We start from the raw sequence: 22,108 nt of genomic DNA on the forward strand, positions 1-22,108 counted from the left end.
AGCACGTGAACACAGCACTGGGGGACAGAAGAGGGGGCCCTAGCATGTGAACACAGCACTGGGGGACAGAAGAGGGGGCCCTAGCAAGTGAACACAGCACTGGGGGACAGAGGAGGGGGCCCAGTAAGTGGACAGAGCATGCATGCTCCCTGAGAACCACACCTGGCAGCCCACCTCTAACCAAGCAATTCTGGGACCAGGCACACACCGATGAAAGCCGGTGACAGTCAGATGGAGATAACAACAGGATGAACATGACACCAGGACTGTCATAGAAGCAGCCCACCTACCTCGAGGACAGTGTAAGAAAAGGACTTTAGACTGGTCCATCTTAAAGCAGGGAGAACAGAAGCTGGGGTAATGAGCCATGAGCTGACCCCCAAGAAACAAACTGTTAACCGACATGACAAAGTGCAACCTCTGAAATGTGTACACCAAGAGGTAAGGGGAGAAGGAAGGAGGGCACCCAGAAAAGAGGATATGAGACACAGGCAACATATGATGGGATGTAACTGAGTGCGCCCCACCGTACTCGCTTCATGACAGGCCTAAAGATTCGGCCGCCAGTGGACAGCATGCCAGCCTGCTCCTTCGAGCATCGGCATCCAATTTTGCAAACTCACTTAACAAAGCCTCACTCACGCTAACCTGAGCTTGGACTGGATTTCTCGAGCGCTTGTCAAGTCACTGCTCAGGGTAACTTAGCGCAAACTCACAGGGCGGGGGTAAGGCAGCCCCGTTTCTAAGTTCTCCCCTTCCCAGGAGATCGAACACAAACCGTTCACGTCAGGGACTTATACCAGCTCTGTTATCAAGAGGAGCAGAGACAGAGCCCTGGGTGCTGACAGCACTTCCCACATAGGAAACTGCAGGGGCGGAGTGGCCACTAAAGGGACATCAGCTGGCCACGCCTGCCGGGGCAATGGGAAGCCCTCCTCCTCATCCCAAAGTGGTCAGGCTCCCTCAACTCAGCCAGGGCCCTTTTGCCACTAAATTTTCAGAGGCTCAGCAGCCACCTCAGTGTACCCCCACCTTGGCACCCCGCCCCCCGACACACTCCACCCAATTCTGACCAGGGCTCGTAGAGATGAGTGGACACCTGGATCTGATTAGCCACGTGACACATGGTCTGCAGGTCCCACCCAGCAGGTCTGCACCTCGTGCCCAGGCTGGAGTTTAATGGGCTTGTCAGGAAGGGGGACAAACCGCCCCACACTGTCCTACAGATGGCCACATCCAGATGAGGACCTGAATAGTCATGTTCACTAAGGACTGCTGGCCAGTTTCCCTCTGCTCTGGACACATCGAGACCACTGGGAAGCCTCCCAGGCTGTCAAGACCAGCAGGACCATGATGGGCGGCTGGTGGGGAGCGCCACGCGGATGCAGACAGTGGGAGCAGGTGAAGGTCCAGGGTTAGCTCTGAGTGTGGACAAAGAATGCCTGAAGTGGACTGTGCTGCCCACAGAAGCCAAGCCGGCTGACCTGAGGAAGACCGACGAGGGCCACACTGGGCTAGTCTGGAAGGATCTGGAAGGATCTACTAGGAAGCAGAGCGCACATGTGATGCCACAGAGGCCCAGCTGTGAGTGAGACTCTAAGTCAGCTCTCTCCTCCACAGTCTCCAGGTGTGTGGCTGCAGGTGGGCACGAATGCCACACACCGGCGAGGATGCCAGGAAGAGTGCACAGGCAGGTGGGAGCTTGGCCGCGGGTGGGCAGTAACGCCACGCTCTGACCGCACCGGCAGGTGGGAGCTCGGCTGCAGGTGGGCAGTAATGCCACGCTCTGACCACACCGGCAGGTGGGGAGCTCGGCTGCAGGTGGGCAGTAACGCCACGCTCTGACCCCCCGGCAGGTGGGAGCTTGGCCGCAGGTGGGCGGTAACACCACGCTCTGACTGCACCGGCAGGTGGGAGCTTGGCCGCGGGTGGGCAGTAACGCCATGCTCTGACCGCACCGGCAGGTGGGAGCTCGGCCGCAGGTGGGCGGTAACACCACGCTCTGACCGCACCGGCAGGTGGGAGCTTGGCCGCGGGTGGGCAGTAACGCCATGCTCTGACCCCCCCGGCAGGTGGGAGCTTGGCCGCAGGTGGGCGATAACACCACGCTCTGACTGCACCGGCAGGTGGGAGCTTGGCCGCGGGTGGGCAGTAACGCCATGCTCTGACCGCACCGGCAGGTGGGAGCTCAGCTGCAGCCTCTGGCACATGCTGCTCCCTCACTGACCACAGAAGGCCACTCACAGTTCTGAGGAGCAAAGCTGTCACTTTGATGACTAAGGTGACGACGCCACCTCGATGTTTTCAACTGACTCATGTACAAGCGAGTGCTGGCGGTGAAAAGGAAGATGAGGAAAGTGAGGTGGCTGGATGATGACACAACGGGAAACAACAGGATACAGAACAAAGCACCAGAAAAAGGGCGAAGGAGCCTGAGATGAAGGGCAGTGCACGCCGCAGGGGCCAGCTGGTGGGGCCTTGACTCACCTGTTTCCTAAAGGTCACCAGGAAGGTCAAGATCCAGAAAGCGACCTCATGGTTGGGAAAGTGCCCGCTCAGTGTAACTGCCCATCACCAAGGGGTCCAGGCCCGGCAGCGATGATGGCAACACGGAGCGGGCAGTGCTACATTCTGCCGGCATGGTGCTCCCAGGATCGCAGCAATGTGACAGCAACTGAGAACAGCTGCTGCTGTCACTGTCCCTGTCGGTTCAGGTCTCAGCTCCTAAGATGGTTTTAAGGCCCTCATCTACAAAAGCCACGCCTGAGTATGAAGTCCAAGGTCACAAACAAGACTGCTACTTCCATCAGGAGCTCGGGTGGCGGAGCCTGGTGGGTGCTGCACTGCTAACTCAAAGCTCATCCCTCTGCAGAGGTTCAAATCCACCAGCCACTCCACGGGAGACGGCTGAGCAGTCTCCTCCCATTCAATGTATAATCCCAGAAACCTGCTGGAGGGTGAGCTATGAGTCAATTCCAGTTCAGGGAAATGTTTACACTTTTCTATTGTCGTCAGATGTCATCCAGTCTATTCCAATTGATCATGACCCATGGACTCTGGTGGCTTAGCGGTAAGGGACCACGCTGCCGACCCCAAGGCAGGCTGTTGGAATGCAGGCAGCTGCTCTGTTGGAGATGCATGGGCAGTCTCCTCCTGCATGATTCACAGCTTCCGGAAACCTCCTGCAGGGGTCAGCCCCCATGACACATGCCTCCGTTCTGACTGTCCTCAGAGCCACTGCAGGGTCAGCCGTGGGTCGGTTCTGACCGGTGACGCACAACAGCAGAGAGGACAGAATGCTGTCATCCGGGACCAGCCTCAGAGCCACTGCTGTGTCTGGGGCCTTCCTGAAGTCACCCCATCAACCCCTCTCACTGAGGACCTCTCTGCTGACCCCCCACAGCAAGCATGATGTCCTCCAGGGCTGGGCCCCGATAACATGCCCCAAGCCCATGGGATGAAGTCACATTACCCTCGCTTCGAAGGGGCACACTGGCTGTACCCACAGATGCCCAGAATGCAAGGACTGGGTCATGTGAAGTGTATAGAACTAGCAGGCAGCCCATCTTTACCTGCCCAGTACCGATGGGGAGGTCAGTGCTGGCTCAGCCCTATGCTGGGCATCGTGCCAGAAAGCACAGCGATGCCCAGGCCTGCAGGTCTAGTAGAAGTGGACATGTCTACACAGAGGCTCGCCTAACCATCGGCCTGATGTGAGAACTGGGAGCAGAGCTGAATCCGCACGGAGGATGGAGCAGGGGACACACTCGCTGGGGCTCTGTCCACAGGGTGGGCTAAGGCTATGCCCTTCCAGTAAGTCAGAGCTGGACGCAGAGGCCCTTCAAGGCACAACCAGAAGCTCCTTTCAAGGGTCAGCAAAAGAGAAGACCCTCAAAATGGGGGGACCCAGAGACAACAATGGGCTGGAGCAGGACAGGGATAGGGAGGACGGGGACGGTGACAGAGGACGGGGAGGGTGAGGATGGAGGACAGGGATGGTGATGGAGGGAGCAGGAAGGGGCAGGTCTACACCTGCTGTTTACTGGGTCGAACTAACAACACCCCAGATCCAATCAGCAGAGATGACACTCAGAACCGGGGTGCTCTTCTGAAACCCTTCCCATTTGTGCTGAAGACCAAAAATCGCAGTTGGTAATTTTGCCAAATTAACTCCTTTAAAAACTTGTTCTTGCAACTCTCGTTGCATGATTAGGTTTTGCAACAGGAGTTATTTTCACAATATACAACATAATCAGCCACTTAGCGTCACAAGGAAATTAGTAAGTCTTTCAGAATTGCTGGAAAACAGCCCCTTGCGGGATTTACGGACTATCCCGGACCCAAAACAGGGCCCTGCTGCCTCAGTGAACGACATCCAAGACAAACGGACAGCCACAAATAATATGTCTAATTACGCAGTCAACTAACTCTCGCCTTCACCTTTTGAATTTCTAAGTGCCTGAGCTCATGTATCATTTTAATTATTTCCCCAGCTCGCTCCCAGGGAAGCTGCGCATTCATTAATGGGCAATAAGAGGCTGCGGCATTGTTCCCCGCAATCCAGCCGGCCTCATTTGCATGTCGCCCTGACTCTGAACAACAGCACTGCTGAGGCTCTGACACGGGCTGTCAGCTCATTAGAGGGGACACAACCACATCCACTACCACAGATACTCATCAGTTCTTATCCTTGGTGCGATGCTGCCCGTGAGCAGGGATGCCTCTCGTCCCGGCCACTTCGTGAGAAGCCCTGGCTGAGAGGACTGTCCAGGCGGGGATGGATCTCACTGGGAAAGGGGTTGTGGACACAGCCACTCTCCTCCCAGGAAGGAAGGGCCATGGTCATTGCTGGGTATCTAGTGCTGGGACACCAAAGAAAGGGCTGTCCTGCGGGCAGGCACTGGCTTGGTTCCCTCAATGGGCCAAGGGCAGAAGGGCCTATAGAACTGTCCTCTAAAGATGCAGGCCCACATGGAGAGGCCACCAGACCAGGGCCAGCGGGGCTCACAGCAGGGGCCTGTCTGGGAGAGAAGCAGACTCGATCCCCACGTATGACTTCTGTTACCAGAACCACCTCTGTCCACTTCTAGCAAAGGCCACGGGTAGGGAGTCTAGAGCCCACCAGCTCAAGTGTCCACTGGGCACTCTCTACAGCTCTGCCCAAACTCAGGTGTCTGTCTGGGCCCTGCACTGTCCAGGTATCTGTTTCCCTAGGCCCCTCACAGTCCAGGTGTCTGTCTGGTGTCCTTACTGTGCAAGTGTCTGTCTGTCTGGGGGCCTCAGTTTCCAGGTGTTTGCCTGTCTATCTGGGGCCCTTAGTAACCAGGTGTCTGTCCAGGCCCTCACTGTTCAGGTGTCTGCCTGGAGTCCTTACTGTTCAAGTGTCTGTCTGTCTGTCTGTCTGGAGCCCTCACTGACCGGGTGTCCAGTCAGCACCTGATGGACTGAAAGCCCCTCCAAGGCCGTGGAGATCCTCCAGCGGGCAGCAGCAGATCATCTGTCCCTGTGGCAGGGTAGACAGAAGCCAAACCTGGCCATGCTGTCTGTGTCCCCAGCAGTTCTGGGGTGGCAAGAGGAACACAGCAGTGTGTGTCTGCTCCAGCACCTGGTCACCTGCCTGTCGGTCTGTCCGTCCCTCCCCGAGCCCTAGCAGGACAGACGGGCTCTACCCGTGGCCCTGTACTCTGTGCTGGCAGGACTAGGAGTCCTTCAGATAAGCCTGCAGGACACGTCAGGAAGGACACAGGCCACACCCAGCATCCATCCAATGGGCTCACGTGTCTCTCTGTTCTCCAGGTCCATGATGCACCGTTCCCACCTCATCACGGGATGAACAACCAGGGAGGACTCACAATCTCAATCAACGCTGAAATCAGGGGGCTTCTCTCTGCCTCCAACTCAACATCAAACAAAAGCAAGGACCTGGAACCCCGAGATCACGGCCCATGATGCCTAACAGGATGGAAGGAACCCACCCCAGATCAGCCCTCATCCAGACAGACAGTGCGAGACGTGAAGGCTAGGACAGAGGACAACCACACACACACACACACCCTGGACACAGCGCTTACCCCAAACAACCCCAGGGAGGGCAGGAAGGAGGGGCAGGGAATCAGGTGGACCTCGGAGGGAGTGGGACCAGTACTGTCACCCCAAAGAGGGGGCGACACATGCCGGGGAACAAAATGCACAAACTTTTCAATGGAAACTAATGTGCTTTGCAAAGTTTCATTCAGATGACAGTAAAGCTGCTAAGCCGGACGGGACAGTGTGAGGACACAGGACGGGGCAGTGTGAGGTCACAGGACGGGGCAGTGTGAGGTCACAGGACGGGGCAGTGTGAGGATGGAGGACGGGACAGTGTGAGGTCACAGGACGGGACAGTGTGAGGACGGAGGACGGGGCAGTGTGAGGTCACAGGACGGGACAGTGAGGTCACAGGACGGAACAGTGTGAGGTCACAGGACGGGACAGTGTGAGGTCACAGGATGGGGCAGTGTGAGGACAGGACAGTGTGAAGACACAGGACGGGGCAGTGTGAGCACACAGGACAGGACAGTGTGAGGACACAGGACGGGGCAGTGTGAGGATGGGACAGTGTGAGGTCACAGGACGGGGCAGTGTGAGGACACAGGACGGGGCAGTGTGAGGTCACAGGACGGGGCAGTGTGAGGACGCAGGACGGGGCAGTGTGAGGACGCAGAATGGGGCAGTGTGAGGACGCAGGACGGGGCAGTGTGAGGTCGCAGGACGGGGCAGTGTGAGGTCACAGGACGGGGCAGTGTGAGGACGGGACAGTGTGAGGTCACAGGACGGGGCAGTGTGAGGACGGGACAGTGTGAGGTCACAGGATGGGGCACTGTGAGGACACAGGACAGGACAGTGTGAGGACACAGGACGGGGCAGTGTGAGGTCACAGGACGGGGCACTGTGAGGACGGGACAGTGTGAGGTCACAGGACGAGGCAGTGTGAGGACGGGACAGTGTGAGGACGGAGGACGGGGGCAGTGTGAGGACACAGGACGGGACAGTGTGAGGACACAGGACGGGGCAATGTGAGGACGGAACAGTGTGAGGTCACAGGACGGGGCAGTGTGAGGACGGAGGACGGGGGCAGTGGGAGGACACAGGACGGGGCAGTGTGAGGTCACAGGACGGGGCAGCGTGAGGTCGCTACCACTGCTCAGGAGTACGTCAAGTAGTCTGCAGCCCTGGAGACCCCATCCTCGGGGAGCAGGAGCCCATTCAAGGGCAGTGGGCATGGTCTGGTCAGATGAGCCAGCTACACAGGTACCCGCCCAGTGCACGGGGTCTCTGGGAACCCCAGCTTACATTCTGTAGTGCCCACCCCTCAAAGTAAACTTTTGCACCCAGTAGAGGGTCAGCTCTGAGTCAGCTCCAACTCAAGGCACATAACAACAACGATGGTCCTTGACTAAAGGAGCCCTGGTGGGCTAGCGCTTCCATGTTAGACAGCTAACCGAGAGGTCAGTGGTTCGGATCCCCCAGGTGCTCTGCAGGAGAAGGCTGGAGATGTTCACAGCCTCAGAGACCTGATGGAGGCTCGCTGCGAGCCAGGATCAACCTGACAGCGGCGGGCTTGCCGGGGGTCTGTCCAGACTGAAGGACTAAACAAGCTCTGGACTCTGCAAAAGCAGGTGAAGACCTGGGCTGCTGAGCTGCAGCCTGAGGCCCAGCTGGTCAGTGGAAGGACAGCAGAGTAAGGGCCGGTCTCTGAGCTGCCCAAGAGCCCATGCATTCCCTGCAGCCATGGCTCCAGGCTGTCCGAGCTGCAGGCAGCGTCAGGATGAGGACGCATGGTCACCACCAACGTCCCCTCCTCCCTTCCCGGGTGATGTTGTGCAGCTAGTCTGCACAGGGGCAGGGTGTCACCTGGGATGTGGGCAGAAGGTGGCAGCCTGGGGGCAGGGGGGTTTGCCCAGGGGTCTGAGCCCAGCTCACATGACACAGGGATGCAGGGCAGGCTGGGGAGTCCCAGGACCACAGCCATGACTAAGCAGCCAGCACACTGCTGAAGAAGGGCCTGGCGGCCTGCTCCTGCCAATCGGAAACTGCAGTGTCGTCCTAACTCCTGCTGGACTTGCAGACACTGAGAATCAGGACCAGCGCCTCTCACTGAGGGTGTGTCCCCGCGCCCCCCAGGCTTCCTCTGCAAGAAGGTAAGTAAACGGCAGCACATTTTTCAAAAGACACTGTCAGCGGAAGGGAGGAAATTAAAGACGCTGTTCAAGCTAACATTCATTCTTTGTGAAATTTAATTAAAGGCAGCCACTGCTGACACCCAGTGAGTCGGAGGCTCCGGCAGAAAGAGGACAGGGCTTGGACTGGAACTCAAGTTCAGAGGCTACGCCTGGCCAGTGACAGGGATGCAGGACCCGGCAGCTGGTCGCCACTGAACTGTGGGTGCCCAGTGGTGGGTAGAGGCAGGGGCACGGGCAGGCCCACTGGCCCCAAAGTCACACTGACTTACTTGATAACAGTGAGAATGAACTGCTTATAAAAAGCAAGCTGTTCTTCTGAAAGCGGGTCACTCTTTCTACCCTGAGACTCAGGTACCACCTGGTGCAAGGGCTTCATTCAATCCCGGACGTGGACCTGCCCACCCAAGAGCCGGCCACACAGACACTCATCAGGGTTCCGTTCCAAAGCTGCCTTGACGTGGCCGGCCCATGGGGACAGCAGCTGAGCGGCCAGAAGAGCCTGTGGAGGGACCCCTACACCCCTACACCAGGACACCCAGCCACAGGACAGGAGACCAAATGCCCCAGAGCGTCCCCAGGGCCACCTCTCTGAGAGCAGGCTGCCTCTTCTGTCTGCAGGGTAGCTGCAGGGCTCGAACCACTCAGCTTTTGGTTGGCAGCCAAGCGCTTCACCACGATGTCACGAGGACTCCTCCCACTCGTGTCTGTCCTGGCCCTGAGCCAGGGCGGGCTGTTCTTCCTGCAGGAGGAGTGTCCTGCGTGCCCCACCAGTCGGCTGGCCCCCCACCCCACCCCGGGCGGTCAGACCAGGCACACCTCATCACAGGGCTCACCTCCTCACCAGAGCTCAGGGGCAGGAGGGGTGCTGGTGGGTCCCAAAGGGCAGCATGCCCGCCCAGCGTGAGCAGCCCAGTGCACAGCGTCCCTCCAGTCCTGTGAAGTGGGCACTGCAATGACCACTCCCTGCAGCTGGGCGTCACCATCAGTCATAGCCACCCCACCCCAGGGGGAGCCACGTCGGGTCAGTGTGCCCTCTTCCCACAGAACGACACAGTGACTGCACGCTGGACACTGCACGCTGGGCACGCACAGCCCAGCGCAGCCACACACCCCCTACAGATGACCACAGCCAGACAAGTGCCAACCTGAACCCAGCCCACGGGCATGCCTGCCACCAACCCGCTCCCGCTGCCCGTGAGGGGGTCTGCTCTCAGGGTCCTGAAAGGGAGGAATCAGGCGGTGAGAGACAGCAAAGTGAAGTGGGCTGTCTGTCAAGGAAGAGCTTTCTCAGTAAGGAGAAGGTAAGGGCCAGGCAGAGCCCCCCACCCCCAGCACCCCAGCTTCCCAGCTCCCCAGCACCCAGCTCCCCTGGAACAGCAAAGGTGAGAATGCACTGATGACACTGCATCTGTGTCTGCATTCCCATTTTTAATATTCAAGAAAAGAAGACTGGAAAACTTCCCCTACCACTGAGCCTTCATTCCTATTCAGAGATTCCCTTGTGTGCCCACCTGCTGTGCTCCCCAGGACAGGGCACAGGCCCACTTGGGAGGGAGCAGACCCTGGGAGGCAGGGTCAGGCCTGTCCATGAGAGAGGAGGCTCCATTCCTACCCAGGGCCAGTGGTGGAGTGAGGAGTGGACAGGGCAGAGCCCAAGGAGGCAGGGGTCAGGCTTGTTCACGTGGAGAGAAAGCTCTGACCCTGACCAGGGTCAGGGAGGGGGACACAGGGCAAGACAGAGCCCGAGGAGGCAGGGGTTAGGCCTGTTCATGAGAGAGGAGACTACTCCTACAGGGCCAGGGGGTCGTGTGCGGCTGTAGACAGAACAGGCAGAGCCCTGTTTGTTGGGCAAAGGCATGCAGTGGACGTCCAGTTAGAGGACATGAGACCAGCTGTCTTGGGGTCCTACAGGAGCCACGTGGACCTGTGGCCTGAATGCCATCAGTGCCTGGGGTGGACCTGAGTTAGGGGTCAACCCAACATCAGCAATCACCACCCTGGAAAGTAAGCAGGACTCAGCCGGGGCCCAGGGCAGCAGAGGGAAGGTGGCCTGCTGCCCACAGACATTCCTGCAGCCCCGCTGTGTGCGAGCCCCCAGTTCTGGTCACCGAGTCAGGTCGCCTCGTGCAGCGTCCTCCTCCTTCACTGACCCTCTGCTATGCCAGCCTGATGCCCCTCTCCAGGGACTGGCCACCCTGCTATCATGCTCTCAGTACGTGAGCCCAAGTGTCACGTGCTGTCCTCTGAGTGGCGCTCTGGTTGCACTTCCTCCCAGCCAGCTGTCTTTCTCTGGAAGTCTGTGGCATATTCCACACTCTTTGCCAACACCACGCTTGACAGGCATCAAATCGTCCACCTTTCTCATTCACCACCAGCTTCCACATGCACGTGGAGCTATTCACATTGCCGCTGAACCAGAAGGGAGGCCCAGCTGACTCGGGGTCCTGAGGCTGGAAATCACCGTGAGACCGTCCACCTCTATCCAGGGCAGCTGCTGCTGGGCAGGGTTTGGAGTGGAGCCGCTACAGGTTGGGGCCACTGGCACTCTCTGTCCCTCTCCCTCTCTGTTCAGGCCACGTGCAGGCTCCAGCAGGCCAATCAACAGCTCCAGGCGTCCAGCAGTGGAGTGCAGAGAGGACAGACAGCCAAGGAGTCGGAGGGTGATTGCACCGAGGTTCTTGACTCAAGTAGCAAAAGAACACCCACAGTGGCTCTGGCGTCACCAAGTCCCCAGGGAGGACCCAAGCTCCCTGGCTGAGCACTACAGAGACACATGACGGGGCCTAGGGTCATCTGCTGGTCCTGGAGGACATCAGCTAAAGGTCACAGAGACCTGGGCTGGAAACCTGGGAGCTACTGGTTTTCATTTCCTCCCGTGCAGCAAGAAGCAGCAGTCATTTCTGGACTCGGGGATGTGGGCGCAGAGTCTATAAATCAGAGCCGGCAGGGCAGGGTGGTAGCGCATCCACTTCGCCCCTGCTGGGTTCTGCGGCCAGGCCTCCGCGTCTGCGGCCAGACCTCGCCGGGTGCACCGTGACCAGGTACCACTGTGCGGAAGGAGCTTGGTGCCCCCCTGCTCTGAGCACACAGTCAGGCCCCACCCATCCCCCCCAGGCTCCTTACTGAGATACAGGGGACACAAGCTATGTCCTTCCTCATGAGAAGAAATGCAGAGCTGGGCTGGGGGTTCAGGGTCAGGGCAGGGACAGGGGGTCAGGAATAGCATCTGGTCTGCATGAGGTCCGCTAGTGCTGACAACTGCTGACCACTGTACCCCTCTGCCTCGCACACACCCACTAGGGAGCACAGGGGCTGCCCCCACCTTGCACTGTTACACTCTCCTGATAAGGAAGGTGGGTGATCTGTGGACTGGGGTTGTGCTGAGGCAGCACTCAGGGGATGCTGGGATCAGGTCTGTAATTGGGCGGCACTCTGGGGGGGGGCGGCACTCTGTGAGGGGGGACCTGTGAGAGGCACTGCTTCTTCCCCACCCCACCCCCTGGCACCTGGAACATGGCCACTTCTAACATTCTAGCCTCTCTTAACATTGTGCAGCTGCCCTGAAGGCTGTCCCTCTCCGATGTCATGTCCCCTGCAGTCCACAGGAGGATAGGTGATCTCCTAGGGCGAGTGGGGCGCCCTGAAGGCTGTGCCTCTCCAATGGTTCATGTCCCCTGCGGTCTAGGAGGACGGGTGATCTCCTGGAGGGTCCCCTGCACAATGAGCACTCAGGAAGCTGTGTGATCACTTGATGCGTCAGCTGTGGCAGTGATACGGGTTCAGTGGCTGGAGACAGCCCCAACCTTAGTCCAGAGAGACAGTGCTACAGTCCACTCTCCCATCAGCAATGACCTCATGACTCCCCTTCAAGGACTGAGGAAGGAAGCCACTGGAATTTTGGAGAAAAGACACTACCAAGGGTAGTCCCTAACAAAGACCGGGCTTTGTCCCACCAGTTGTAGGCTGGTGCTGACCTAAGGGGGACATCTCTTTTTTGGTTACACGTTCACAGCTGACCAATCAACAATTATGAACAAACTGTGGCACAGACGCCATGAGCAGCGGCCCTGCAGTGGGTGGGGGGTTCATTACTAACACATTCGTGAACCCACTGTGACGTGGACGCCATGAGCAGAGGCCCTGCAGTGGGGGTGGGGGGTGGGGGGGAGGCATTACTATCACAGTTATGAACCCACAGCAACGTGGACGCCATGAGCAGCGGCCCTGCAGTGGGTGGGGGTTCATTACTATCACAGCTGTGAACCCACAGTGACGTGGATACCATCAGCGGCAGCACTGCAGCGGGTGTGGGGCATTACTAACCCAGGACGGACAGAGTTAAGCCAGGACAGGCCGACAGCGGCTCATCCCAATGCAGGTGAGTCCTGAGAGGCGGACGAGCTGCCTGCCTGCTCTGGATGCCACCTCTGCTCATGTTCATCCGCACAGTCTCCCGGTGCCACCCTCACTCCTAGACCATGGCACTGGTGACGTACGTCCGGAGAACAGGAAGCCAGGATGTCAAAGGACAGTGAGCCCCGGACACTGACACTGGGCAGAGGAGAGACTGGACTCCACGGCTTCCACGGCAGTGGACCAGGCCCGGGGGCATCTGGCTCGTTCAAGCTTGAGAGGTCTCATGCTCAGGGTGTGCTAGGGCGGCGAGCATGGTGATCCTACAGCTAGGGCAGGGGCCAGAGCCGGGGCTGCCCACAGCCTCTAACGGAGACCCACACTGAGTTTCCTGGCTCAAGGACCCCCAGGAGGCAGGATCTGCTGCCTTTCTCTGGCCATGGGGTGCCCAATGCTGAGCACCCCGCCTTACAGGAGAGCCAGTCGTGTGTCACCAGGGTCACCTGAAGGCAGCGCCTGTCCCCTTCATCTGGGGGCATATCTACAATTCTATGCTCAGACGTGGCCTTTATGTTGTTGACAGCCTGGGACAAGACTGGTGCTTAGAACTGTCTGCTGACATGTGTCCCCGGGGAGTCACACCCTGCAAGAGGCGACGGGGTCCCTCGACCAGTGACAGCCCCACTGGCAAATGCTCTGGTTTCGGGAGAACAGTCACCCCCAGCCACCAGTGATAACCTGTACTGAGACCCCGAGGGGGCCCACGCAACACCCCGTGACTGCACTCTGGGGAGGAAGCTCGGGCGGCCTGGTGGTTAAGGAGCTGCGTGCCAACCTGGAGGCACACAGAAATCACCGGCTGCTCCACGGGAAAAAGGACGGGCCGTCCCCTCCTGTGCGATTTACTGTCCCTGAAAATCCCCGGAGGATCAGCTATGGATCAGGTCCACCTCAGCTGTACACAACAACAACAACAACAGCAAGCCTTACAGCACCTGAAGCCAGGGCACTGCCAACAGAAGACCGCACCCACGCGCAGAGCGCTCAGCTCACGACGAAACCATTCCGGGAACATGAACTCGATACCAAAGCTGCTCAAAGTGTTAGCGCCGGCAGAGATGGAACAACCCAGGGCAGGGCCAGCCGCTCTCCAGCTCTTCAATGAATTAGTCTCCAGGCCTAATTCATCCGCAGTGGGGAGAGCGGGACACATTATCTGTGTCTAATGAGGGCGCCGGGGTCGTGGACACTCCAGCCAATCCAAGGAGGAAGAGTGCGCACACTTTACGGGATACTGAATTCTCTTTCCTGGAATGCAGCAGAAGCCTCATCAATACCTCCGACGGACAGCGACTTTAACCTGGAGTCCAGGAGGAGGGCCGATGGCCAGCAGTGTCCAGCAAGCATCGCTGGATACGGGCTGGGGGACCACACTATGACTCTCCAGAGACGCGAGATGGTTTGCGCTCAGAAGACAGCCTGAGGGGGTGCCCAGCTGTTAGCATCCTGTTCCCTGGAGGAGGGTCACCTAGATTAACCATCATTTTGAGGACAAGGAGGGGAGTCCCAACTGGGGACATCCGCTCAGCCCAGGGGCAGGGCCAAGAGCTGGCCCCACAGTCAGAGAAGGCAGCGGCGGCCTGGTTCTGGGTCCCATGGTCGTGGTGACGGCGCCCTGACCCTCAGATGGCCTGCTATCTGCAGCTGATGACACGGTACAGGCAGCACAGTGTCCAGAGGGCAGCTGCCCGGCACACCCTCCCCCACCAAAATGGAAAAGTGCTAAAACAAGCACCCGGAACTCTGGGGACCAAATGGGGTTTGCTCCAGGAAACTTAATCTCCCAAAGAGCTACTTTTCACCAGACCCTGCGGAGGGAGGAACGCAGCGCACTCTCCGAGTCTGCCAGTGACTCAGGGGGGTAAAGTCCTCACCGCAGGGAAAGCGCGTCGAGAGCCACAAGGCGCAGAGACAGCTCTGTTGGCAAAAGCAGCTCACTCACATCGGACTTAGCCTGTCACTGGCCACACCACCCAGATGCTGTCTAAGTGGGTGCTGCCCACGTGGATGCTGCCTGGGGGACGGCGCTTGAGAGGATGCTGACAGCTAGTCCTGGGGACACTGCACCACTCCCTTCTGTGTGATGGTCATCCGGGCATCAGAGGCCACACTCCACTGAGAGGGCACTCCCAAGGCAAAGTCAAGGAGGGCAGGAGTCCCCAGGCAGGCTGCAGGCCTGAGGGACAGGGACACCGGAGCCAGGGCTTGCAGCAGGACCTGGATGAGCAGGGTGCAATCAGGGAGGTCTCCTGCATCTCAGTGGGGCAGCCCCGGGTGAGGGCAGAGCCGTGCGGTCATTCCTTCGGCCGGGCGCATGCTCACCTGGTAGGTGTCCCACAGGCGGACGGTGCAGCGCAGGGGCACCTCACGCATGAGGAGGTTGTTCATCCAGCGGAAGGCGAACTGCAGGTACTTCACCTCGTGCTGCTCCAGGTGCCGGTGCACTTGCTCTGCGGGACAAGCACAGGCCTGGGTCAGGGGTCTGCAGTCTTCCCAGTCCTGCCCCCGGCCCTCTCCAGCCCCCAAGGGCCCCTAAGGAGCAGAGGCTGCAAAGCGACAAGGAGGACAGTGATGTCAACAGCTCTGCAGCCTCCACCCCCAGGACTCCCTTGTCACAGGGGAGACGATGACGCTGCAGGTGAGACCAGCCCTGGGCAGGTGGGTCAGGCTACAGCCACACCCACCAGCCCCACAGAGAGGGGGGCAGGGAGAGGAGAGCCCTTTGCTGAGGCTCACCTGGCCCTGCAAAAGCCCACCCATTCCCAGACCTGACCGGCAAGTGCACCCTGGGAATGACCCTGGACCAGGCCTCGTGAAGACAGCTGGGCCTCTGATAAGAGTACTGTCCCCTGAGCACCATCACCTGGAAGCCATTAAGAAGCAAGAGACACGAGACACTGGTCCAGTATAGGACCCCTTGAGCCCCACCCCAGGCCCCTGCCCGACGCCCTGCCATTACAGGCCCAGGGTGCTCCAAGGTCAATGGAGGCCAGTGGTGTGCTTGCAGAAAGCAGATTCTGTGTCACTGGATGACCACGGCCAAGTCCGCCCCCATGGCCCAGAGCTTCAGGGAGGAGCCTGGGGGGACGTGTGGCCTCTTGGCCAGCCCTGCTGAAGTGACCAGCTCACGGATGGGGCTTTCCAAGGGTTCCGAAGAGCCCCATCTCTGCACTCAATGCATAGTGAACCCCACTAGGTAAGCACCTCATGCCCTAATTCCTCTTCAATCCGTGTCACGGGCAGTCCCTGTCATCGAAGCCATTGTAAAGGCTACTATTTGTTGCGGCTTTCATGTGGATTTCCACAACGACCAGTAAAGGGTTCTCAGCAATCTGAGTACTTTCTCTGGGGAAGATGTCCAAAACTTGGGGATTGTTTTCTAACTCAAATTTTGATAATCCTTCATGTGTTCATTTTTAAGAGGTATAATTAGAAAATATTTTCTCCAGTCTAGGGCTTGTCTTTTTATAAACTTAAGAGTGTCATTCGAAGTGCAGTTTTTAAATTTGATGATGTTCAATCTAGATTTTTGTTTCTCTAACAGACTACAGTTTTGGCACCTTTTTAAAGACTTTGGGTTTTTTCCCGAACTCAAGATCTCAAAGGTTTTCTTGCAGAAGTTTAATGATTTTCATTTTACTCCCAAGTCTAGGATTAATTTTAAGCTTTTAGGAATGTCTAACACAGGGTATGAATCCAAACGCCTTTTTATGACACATCACTCATTCTAACAGCAAGACTAGCATTTTGTTGAGGAAAACCCTCAAAACCTGTTTTCTCGGCCGTGGTGGCTCCGTCGCCCCCTGGAACAGCATCTGTACGAGCGTCCGCGGCTCCGCTCTCCAACGCCTTCCGCTTCACTGACCTTGTTGTTAATGTGGTGCCCAAATCACCCTGTTTTAACCCACATCACTGTGTGACTCTTGAACTCAAGTATGTTACACTTGTAACTTTGTATACGTTTTTAAAGTTACTCCTCTGCCTATTCGAGGTTGTACAGTTATCTTTTTTATTTTTATTTTTTGGATGTGAACTTCAGTTTATTAAATAGGAAAGCTATCCATTCAAACAGGAAAGAAGGATATTTACTTTCAATAACAAAAGTTTACAGAATACTCCTGACCTCCACAAGAAAAAGACTGATAACCCAATTACAAAATAGGCAAAAGATATGGAAAGAATTTTTACAGAGTAAGATACTTAAATGAAAAAACAGACACCTGAAGAAATGCTCCAAATCCCTGGCAATAAGAGAGATGCAAATCAAAACCACAATGAGGTATCATCTCACTCCAGTAAGAGTGGCAAAGTTTAACAGGGCAGCAAGTAATAGATGGTGGAGGGGATGTGGCCAGAAAGGAACTCTTACACATTGTTGGTGGGATTGTAAAATGGTGCAACCATTCTGGAAGGCAGTTTGAGGCTTCCTCAAAAAGCTGAACATAAAATTTCCATATGACCCAGCTATTCCACTGCTTGGAATATACCCTGAGAATATGAGAACTGAGGCACAAACTGAGATTTGTACACCAATGTTCACAGCAGCATTATTCACCATCGCATGAACATGCAAACAGCCCAAATGTCAAACCACAAATGAATGGATTAAGAAATTATGGTACAATCACACAATGAAACACTATGCAGCATGCAGGAGCAATAACTTTGTAAATTATTATGTAACTTGGGAGGGACTGGAGAGAATTATGCTGAGTGAACCAGCTCAGTCCCACAATATGGTATAAGACCACTATTGTAGAAGGAGTATAAGGAACCAGGATGGGTGAAAGGGGCTGGAAGCAGAGGGATGTGAATGTGCAGGGGAAGCGGGGTGGGCTTAATCATTGGGTTGTACAAGTTGATGGGGGGGGGGTGAGGGAACTTGGAAGAATTTGGTCAAATTTGTATTAGAACTTTGTAAATAAAGTAGGAAAAAAATTAACAAACATATGATGATACCTCATCCCCCACATACAGAGATCAGTCAAGTATGAGAAGTGTTATCTGAAGACAGCTTGAAAAGGAGAAACTCTTTTTCTGACAAAGCAGAATTCCTGGAACTATTTCCTAATTTTCCAGTCAAGCATGTGAATAACTGGGCTCATTCTCTTATGACTGCTGAAGGCTAAGCCAGGCAGTAGGTTGAGTTTATTATTCTGTCTTTGCATAAACTTAAACTTCCTAGATGTGTGTAATCAGCTGGAAATAAAATAACAGAGACAAAAGCCCAGTGTTTTCTCAAAAAATATGACAAATAAGACCCAGAAAATGATACTTTACATAGAAACATGAACATTAATGACTGTAAGTGCAAAGAATTTTCATACAGTCATTGTGCAATTTCGTTTTAGTTTGATATACACAAAATAACAAAGAACAAAAAAACTATGTCTAAATAAAAAAAAAGTTTTTAAAAATACCATCTATAGGGAAACTGCCCAAAAGGTCCTGGTGAGCCCCAAGCCCCTCACTGTGGAGGACACTGCGAAGGGACCCTGGGCACCCAGGTAACACCCAATATGACTTTCCTAGCCCTCTGCCACGTAGATGGGCGGAAAGACGTGAGTAGAACATGTTAGCCCGTCCACAAGAGGACTGGCTGGTGTCACCCATGAATTGAGCTGCTGCAGCCACAGAATTAGATACTCCCCGAATACCTAATAATATCTAATAGTGGAAAAAGGAGAAGGAAGAGAATGCAGCAAATCGTTCAGGCCCAGAAACTCTTGCTCTAGCGACACCGAGGGCAGCAGCAGCCATGGCTGGACCAGAGACACCAAGGGATTGAGCTACCTTGGGACTGCTACCCACCACGGACAGAACTAGAGCTGAGCAAGACGCCTTTCCCCAAGGCTGTCTGGTAATTTTAGAGGTGGGGGGTAGGAGATGGGGGTGGAGAGCCAACACTGGCATAACTGAAAACCATGTAACACTGGCCTTCAGCCACGAGCTCAAGGCTGCGGTGTCCCTGAGCACATTTCAGAACCTATCCTGACTGAATTATGCAATTCACCTGGCTTATAACCTTTTAGCTTCCCAAATATGACTCTTGGTGGTCTGTGAGTTATTGCGTCGGCTAGTGGACCCAGTAAAGCCGTAACGTAAGTGAGATGAGTAGAAAGGCGTGCAGGACCACAGGGGGCATGTCTGACCTCAGAAAAATTCATTTTGTGCTATTGATGTTGTTGAAGGGACAGTTCCCCCTTGTGAATTTCCTAAAGGTCCGAGATGGCCATCCCCATGTGGCTCTTGCTCTTCTTACAGTTTGTGTCAGAAGTGGGATTTGATGTGCTGGCTCCAGACTCAAGAAAATGTGGGATTTTGTAAGAAGTTAGGGTCTTGGAAAGTACCAACACAGCTACTATTGCTGCAACTAAAAAGAAGGGAAAAGTGAAATGACTTTTGGTCGAAGGTCATGTGCATATGAACGAGATACATTATGGGTGGAGAGTGAAGTTGAAATGGTTAATTCTTGGAAAGGTTTATGTGTTAAAGGGAGTGTTGATGGTCTGTTTGCTGCAATTAAAACAGAGGGAAAAGTTAATTGCTTTGGCCTGAGGTCACATGCATAAGAGTAAGTTACAGGCAGAGAACGGAGTTGAAATGTCTAACTTCTTGAAAGGTTCATATGTTAAAGTTTTTGTTCATTTAACTTTAGGAATATTGCTGAGGTAGTTTTGTGCAGTTGTTCATAGAGTAATATTAAGATATATTGTAACAATAATTAAGATGGTTGTTGACTATAAATGTTAAGATGTAAAATATAAATTAATATTGTGGTTGTGTGCCATCAAGTCACCTGCAACTAAAAAGGCTCTAAACCTTGTCCTATTCTGAGCAAGTCTCACCATCTCTGATCTCACTACCCCAGTTACTGTGTCAATTCATTTCATCTGGGGTCTTCCTATCCTGTGCTGTCCCTCCACCCTCCCAAGCATGATGTCGTCCTCCAAGGACTTGGTCCCTCCTAGCTATGTGCCCAAAGTATGTGAGAAACAGCTTCGAAATTCTAAGATGGACTTGTATGTTCTCTTGGGGGTTCTTCTCCAGCACCACAACCCAAAGGCATTGATTCTTCTCTTATCCTCATTTACTGTTCTGCTGTCTGATGCATAGCACATAATTGCAAAGACCATGGCCTGGACCAGGCACACCTTAGTTGTTGTTAGGTGTTGAATTGAATATGACTCACAGAGACTCTATGAACAGTGGATTTGAACCAGGTCCTGCCCTATGCCAAGTTCACACTTTCTGACACACTGGAGCCCAGTGCAGCAATCACAGTGTCAATCCACCTGGTTGAGGGTCTTCCTCTTCTTCACCGACCCTCCACTCTTCTAAACATCATGTCCCTCTCCAAGGAGCAGCCCTTCCCAGCAACATGGTAAAAGTTAAAAATATGAGGCGAAGCCTCATCATCCTTGCCTCCAAAGAGCACTCTGGCTGCACCTTCATCAAGACATTTATTTGTTCTTTTGGCAGCCTATGGGATGTTCAGGGCTCTAACACCACAACTCAAAAGCATCATTTCTTCTTCCTTCATCTTTATTCATTGTCCAGTTCTCAGATGCATAGCAAGTGATCACAAAGACAATGGCCTGGATCAGATGCACCCTATTCCTCAAACTGACATTATTACTCCTCAATAATTTGGAGAGGTCCCTAACTGCAGAATTTCTTAATGCAATACATCTCCTGATTTCCTGACTTATGGTAGCAAGGGTGAAATTGTGGATCCAGGCAAGATGAACTTGTGGGCAATTTCAATCTCTTCTCCATGGATCCAATGGTAAGAACCTTTGTTTTGTTGACATAGAGATACAATCCATAATGAACACTGTATTCCTTGATCTTCTACAACAAGTGTTTCAAGACCTCTTACAAAGGAAAATACGGGCTTGGTGATAGAAAAGGAAGCTGGAAACAGAAATGACTGACTTTTGTATTTTCAATTATTTATTCCTTGGAAATACATTTTTAATAAGACAAAAACAATGACTTTACACATGGATCTCACCTGATGGCCTGCATAGGAATCAGAATGACTATGGAAGAAACTATTGGAGAAGTTCAAGATCAACAGTCAAAATTAGGCCAGGAGTGGTCTGTGGATGAGACCATCAATTACTCCTATGCAAATTCAAATTGAGGTTGAAGAAAAAGCTCACAAGAACCAAGATAATGATTTTTAATCTATTCCTTCTGAATTTCAAGATCACCTTAGGAATGGGTTTGAGGTATTGAACACCAATGATCAAATATCAAATGAGCTGTGGGATGATATCAAGGGTATCATTCATGAAGAGAAAAAAAGGTCATTATGAAGACAGAGGAGAAAGAAAAAACTGAAAGGGATGTGAGAAGAGACTCTGAAAACTGCACTGGAGTGTTGAGAAGCCAAAACAAAGGGAAACATGCCAAAATGAAAGAGCTAAACAGAAGATTGCAAAGGGCAGCTTGAGAAGACAAAGCAGAGTATAATGTAAGTGCAGAGTGCTGGAACTAGAGTATGAAAAGGGATGAACTCGCTCTGCATTTCTCAAGCTGAGAGAACTGAAACATTTAAGCCTCGAGTTGCAATACTGAAAGATGCTATGGGCAATATATTGACTAACCCAGAAAGCATCAAAAGAAGATGAGGGGAATACACAGAGTCACTGTACAAAAAAGAACTGATTGACACTGAAGAATTTCAGGAAGTATGATATGAGCAGAAACCAACAGTAAAGGAGGAGGAAGTGGAAGCTGCATTGAAGGGACTGGCAAAAAATAAGGCCCCAGGAACCGATGGGACACCAACTGACTTGTTTGAGTTAAGAGATGCAGCCTTGGATGTGCTCACCAGTCTATGCCAGGAAATCAGGAGGACAGCTGTCTGGCCAATGGATTAGAGGAGGTCCATATTTGTTCCCATTCCCAAGAAAGGTGATCGAAAAGAATGTGGAAACTATCAAACAGTATCATTAATATCGTATGCAAGTAAAATACTGTTGAAGATCATTCAAAAATGGCTAGACCCGTACAAAGACAGAGAAATCCCAGAAGTTCAAGCACGATTTAGAAGAGGCCATGGCCCCAGAATATCATTGCCAATGTCAGAAAGATCCTGGCGGAAAGTAGAGAATGCCAAAAGAATGTCTCTTTGTGCTTTATTGACTATGCAAAGGCGTGGATCATAACAACTTGTGGCTGACATTGAGAAGAATGGAAATCCCAGAGCACTTGATTGTGCTCATATATATAAAAGCTATACTTGACCTACAACCAGGAGAAGATAAAATAGATGAATGGGATCTTCTAAGAATCAAATCCCTATGCACATCCAAAAACTTCTCCACTAGGGTGAAATGGGAAGCCACAGATTGGGAAAAAGTATTTGGTAATGACATATCAGATAAGGGACTTATATCTAGAATTTATAAAATACTTGAGCACCACAACAAGATAAATAATCCAATAGAAAAATGGGCACA

General features: G+C 53.9%; 1 protein-coding gene across 1 annotated transcript in view; it reads right to left on the bottom strand.

The window, feature by feature from the left end:
* The window catches only part of TBC1D22A (TBC1 domain family, member 22A), a 265,500-nt gene that overhangs the window by 44,263 nt on the left and 199,129 nt on the right, over positions 1 to 22,108 (bottom strand). The window contains exon 11 of the mRNA XM_006888120.1: positions 14,958 to 15,085. Coding sequence (XP_006888182.1) covers positions 14,958 to 15,085 — 128 coding nt within the window. The remainder of the gene's footprint in view (positions 1 to 14,957; positions 15,086 to 22,108) is intronic.

Source organism: Elephantulus edwardii, unplaced genomic scaffold, assembly GCF_000299155.1.
Source record: "Elephantulus edwardii isolate Elephantulus edwardi_28Jun2011 unplaced genomic scaffold, EleEdw1.0 scaffold00064, whole genome shotgun sequence".
Taxonomy (NCBI): domain Eukaryota; kingdom Metazoa; phylum Chordata; class Mammalia; order Macroscelidea; family Macroscelididae; genus Elephantulus; species Elephantulus edwardii.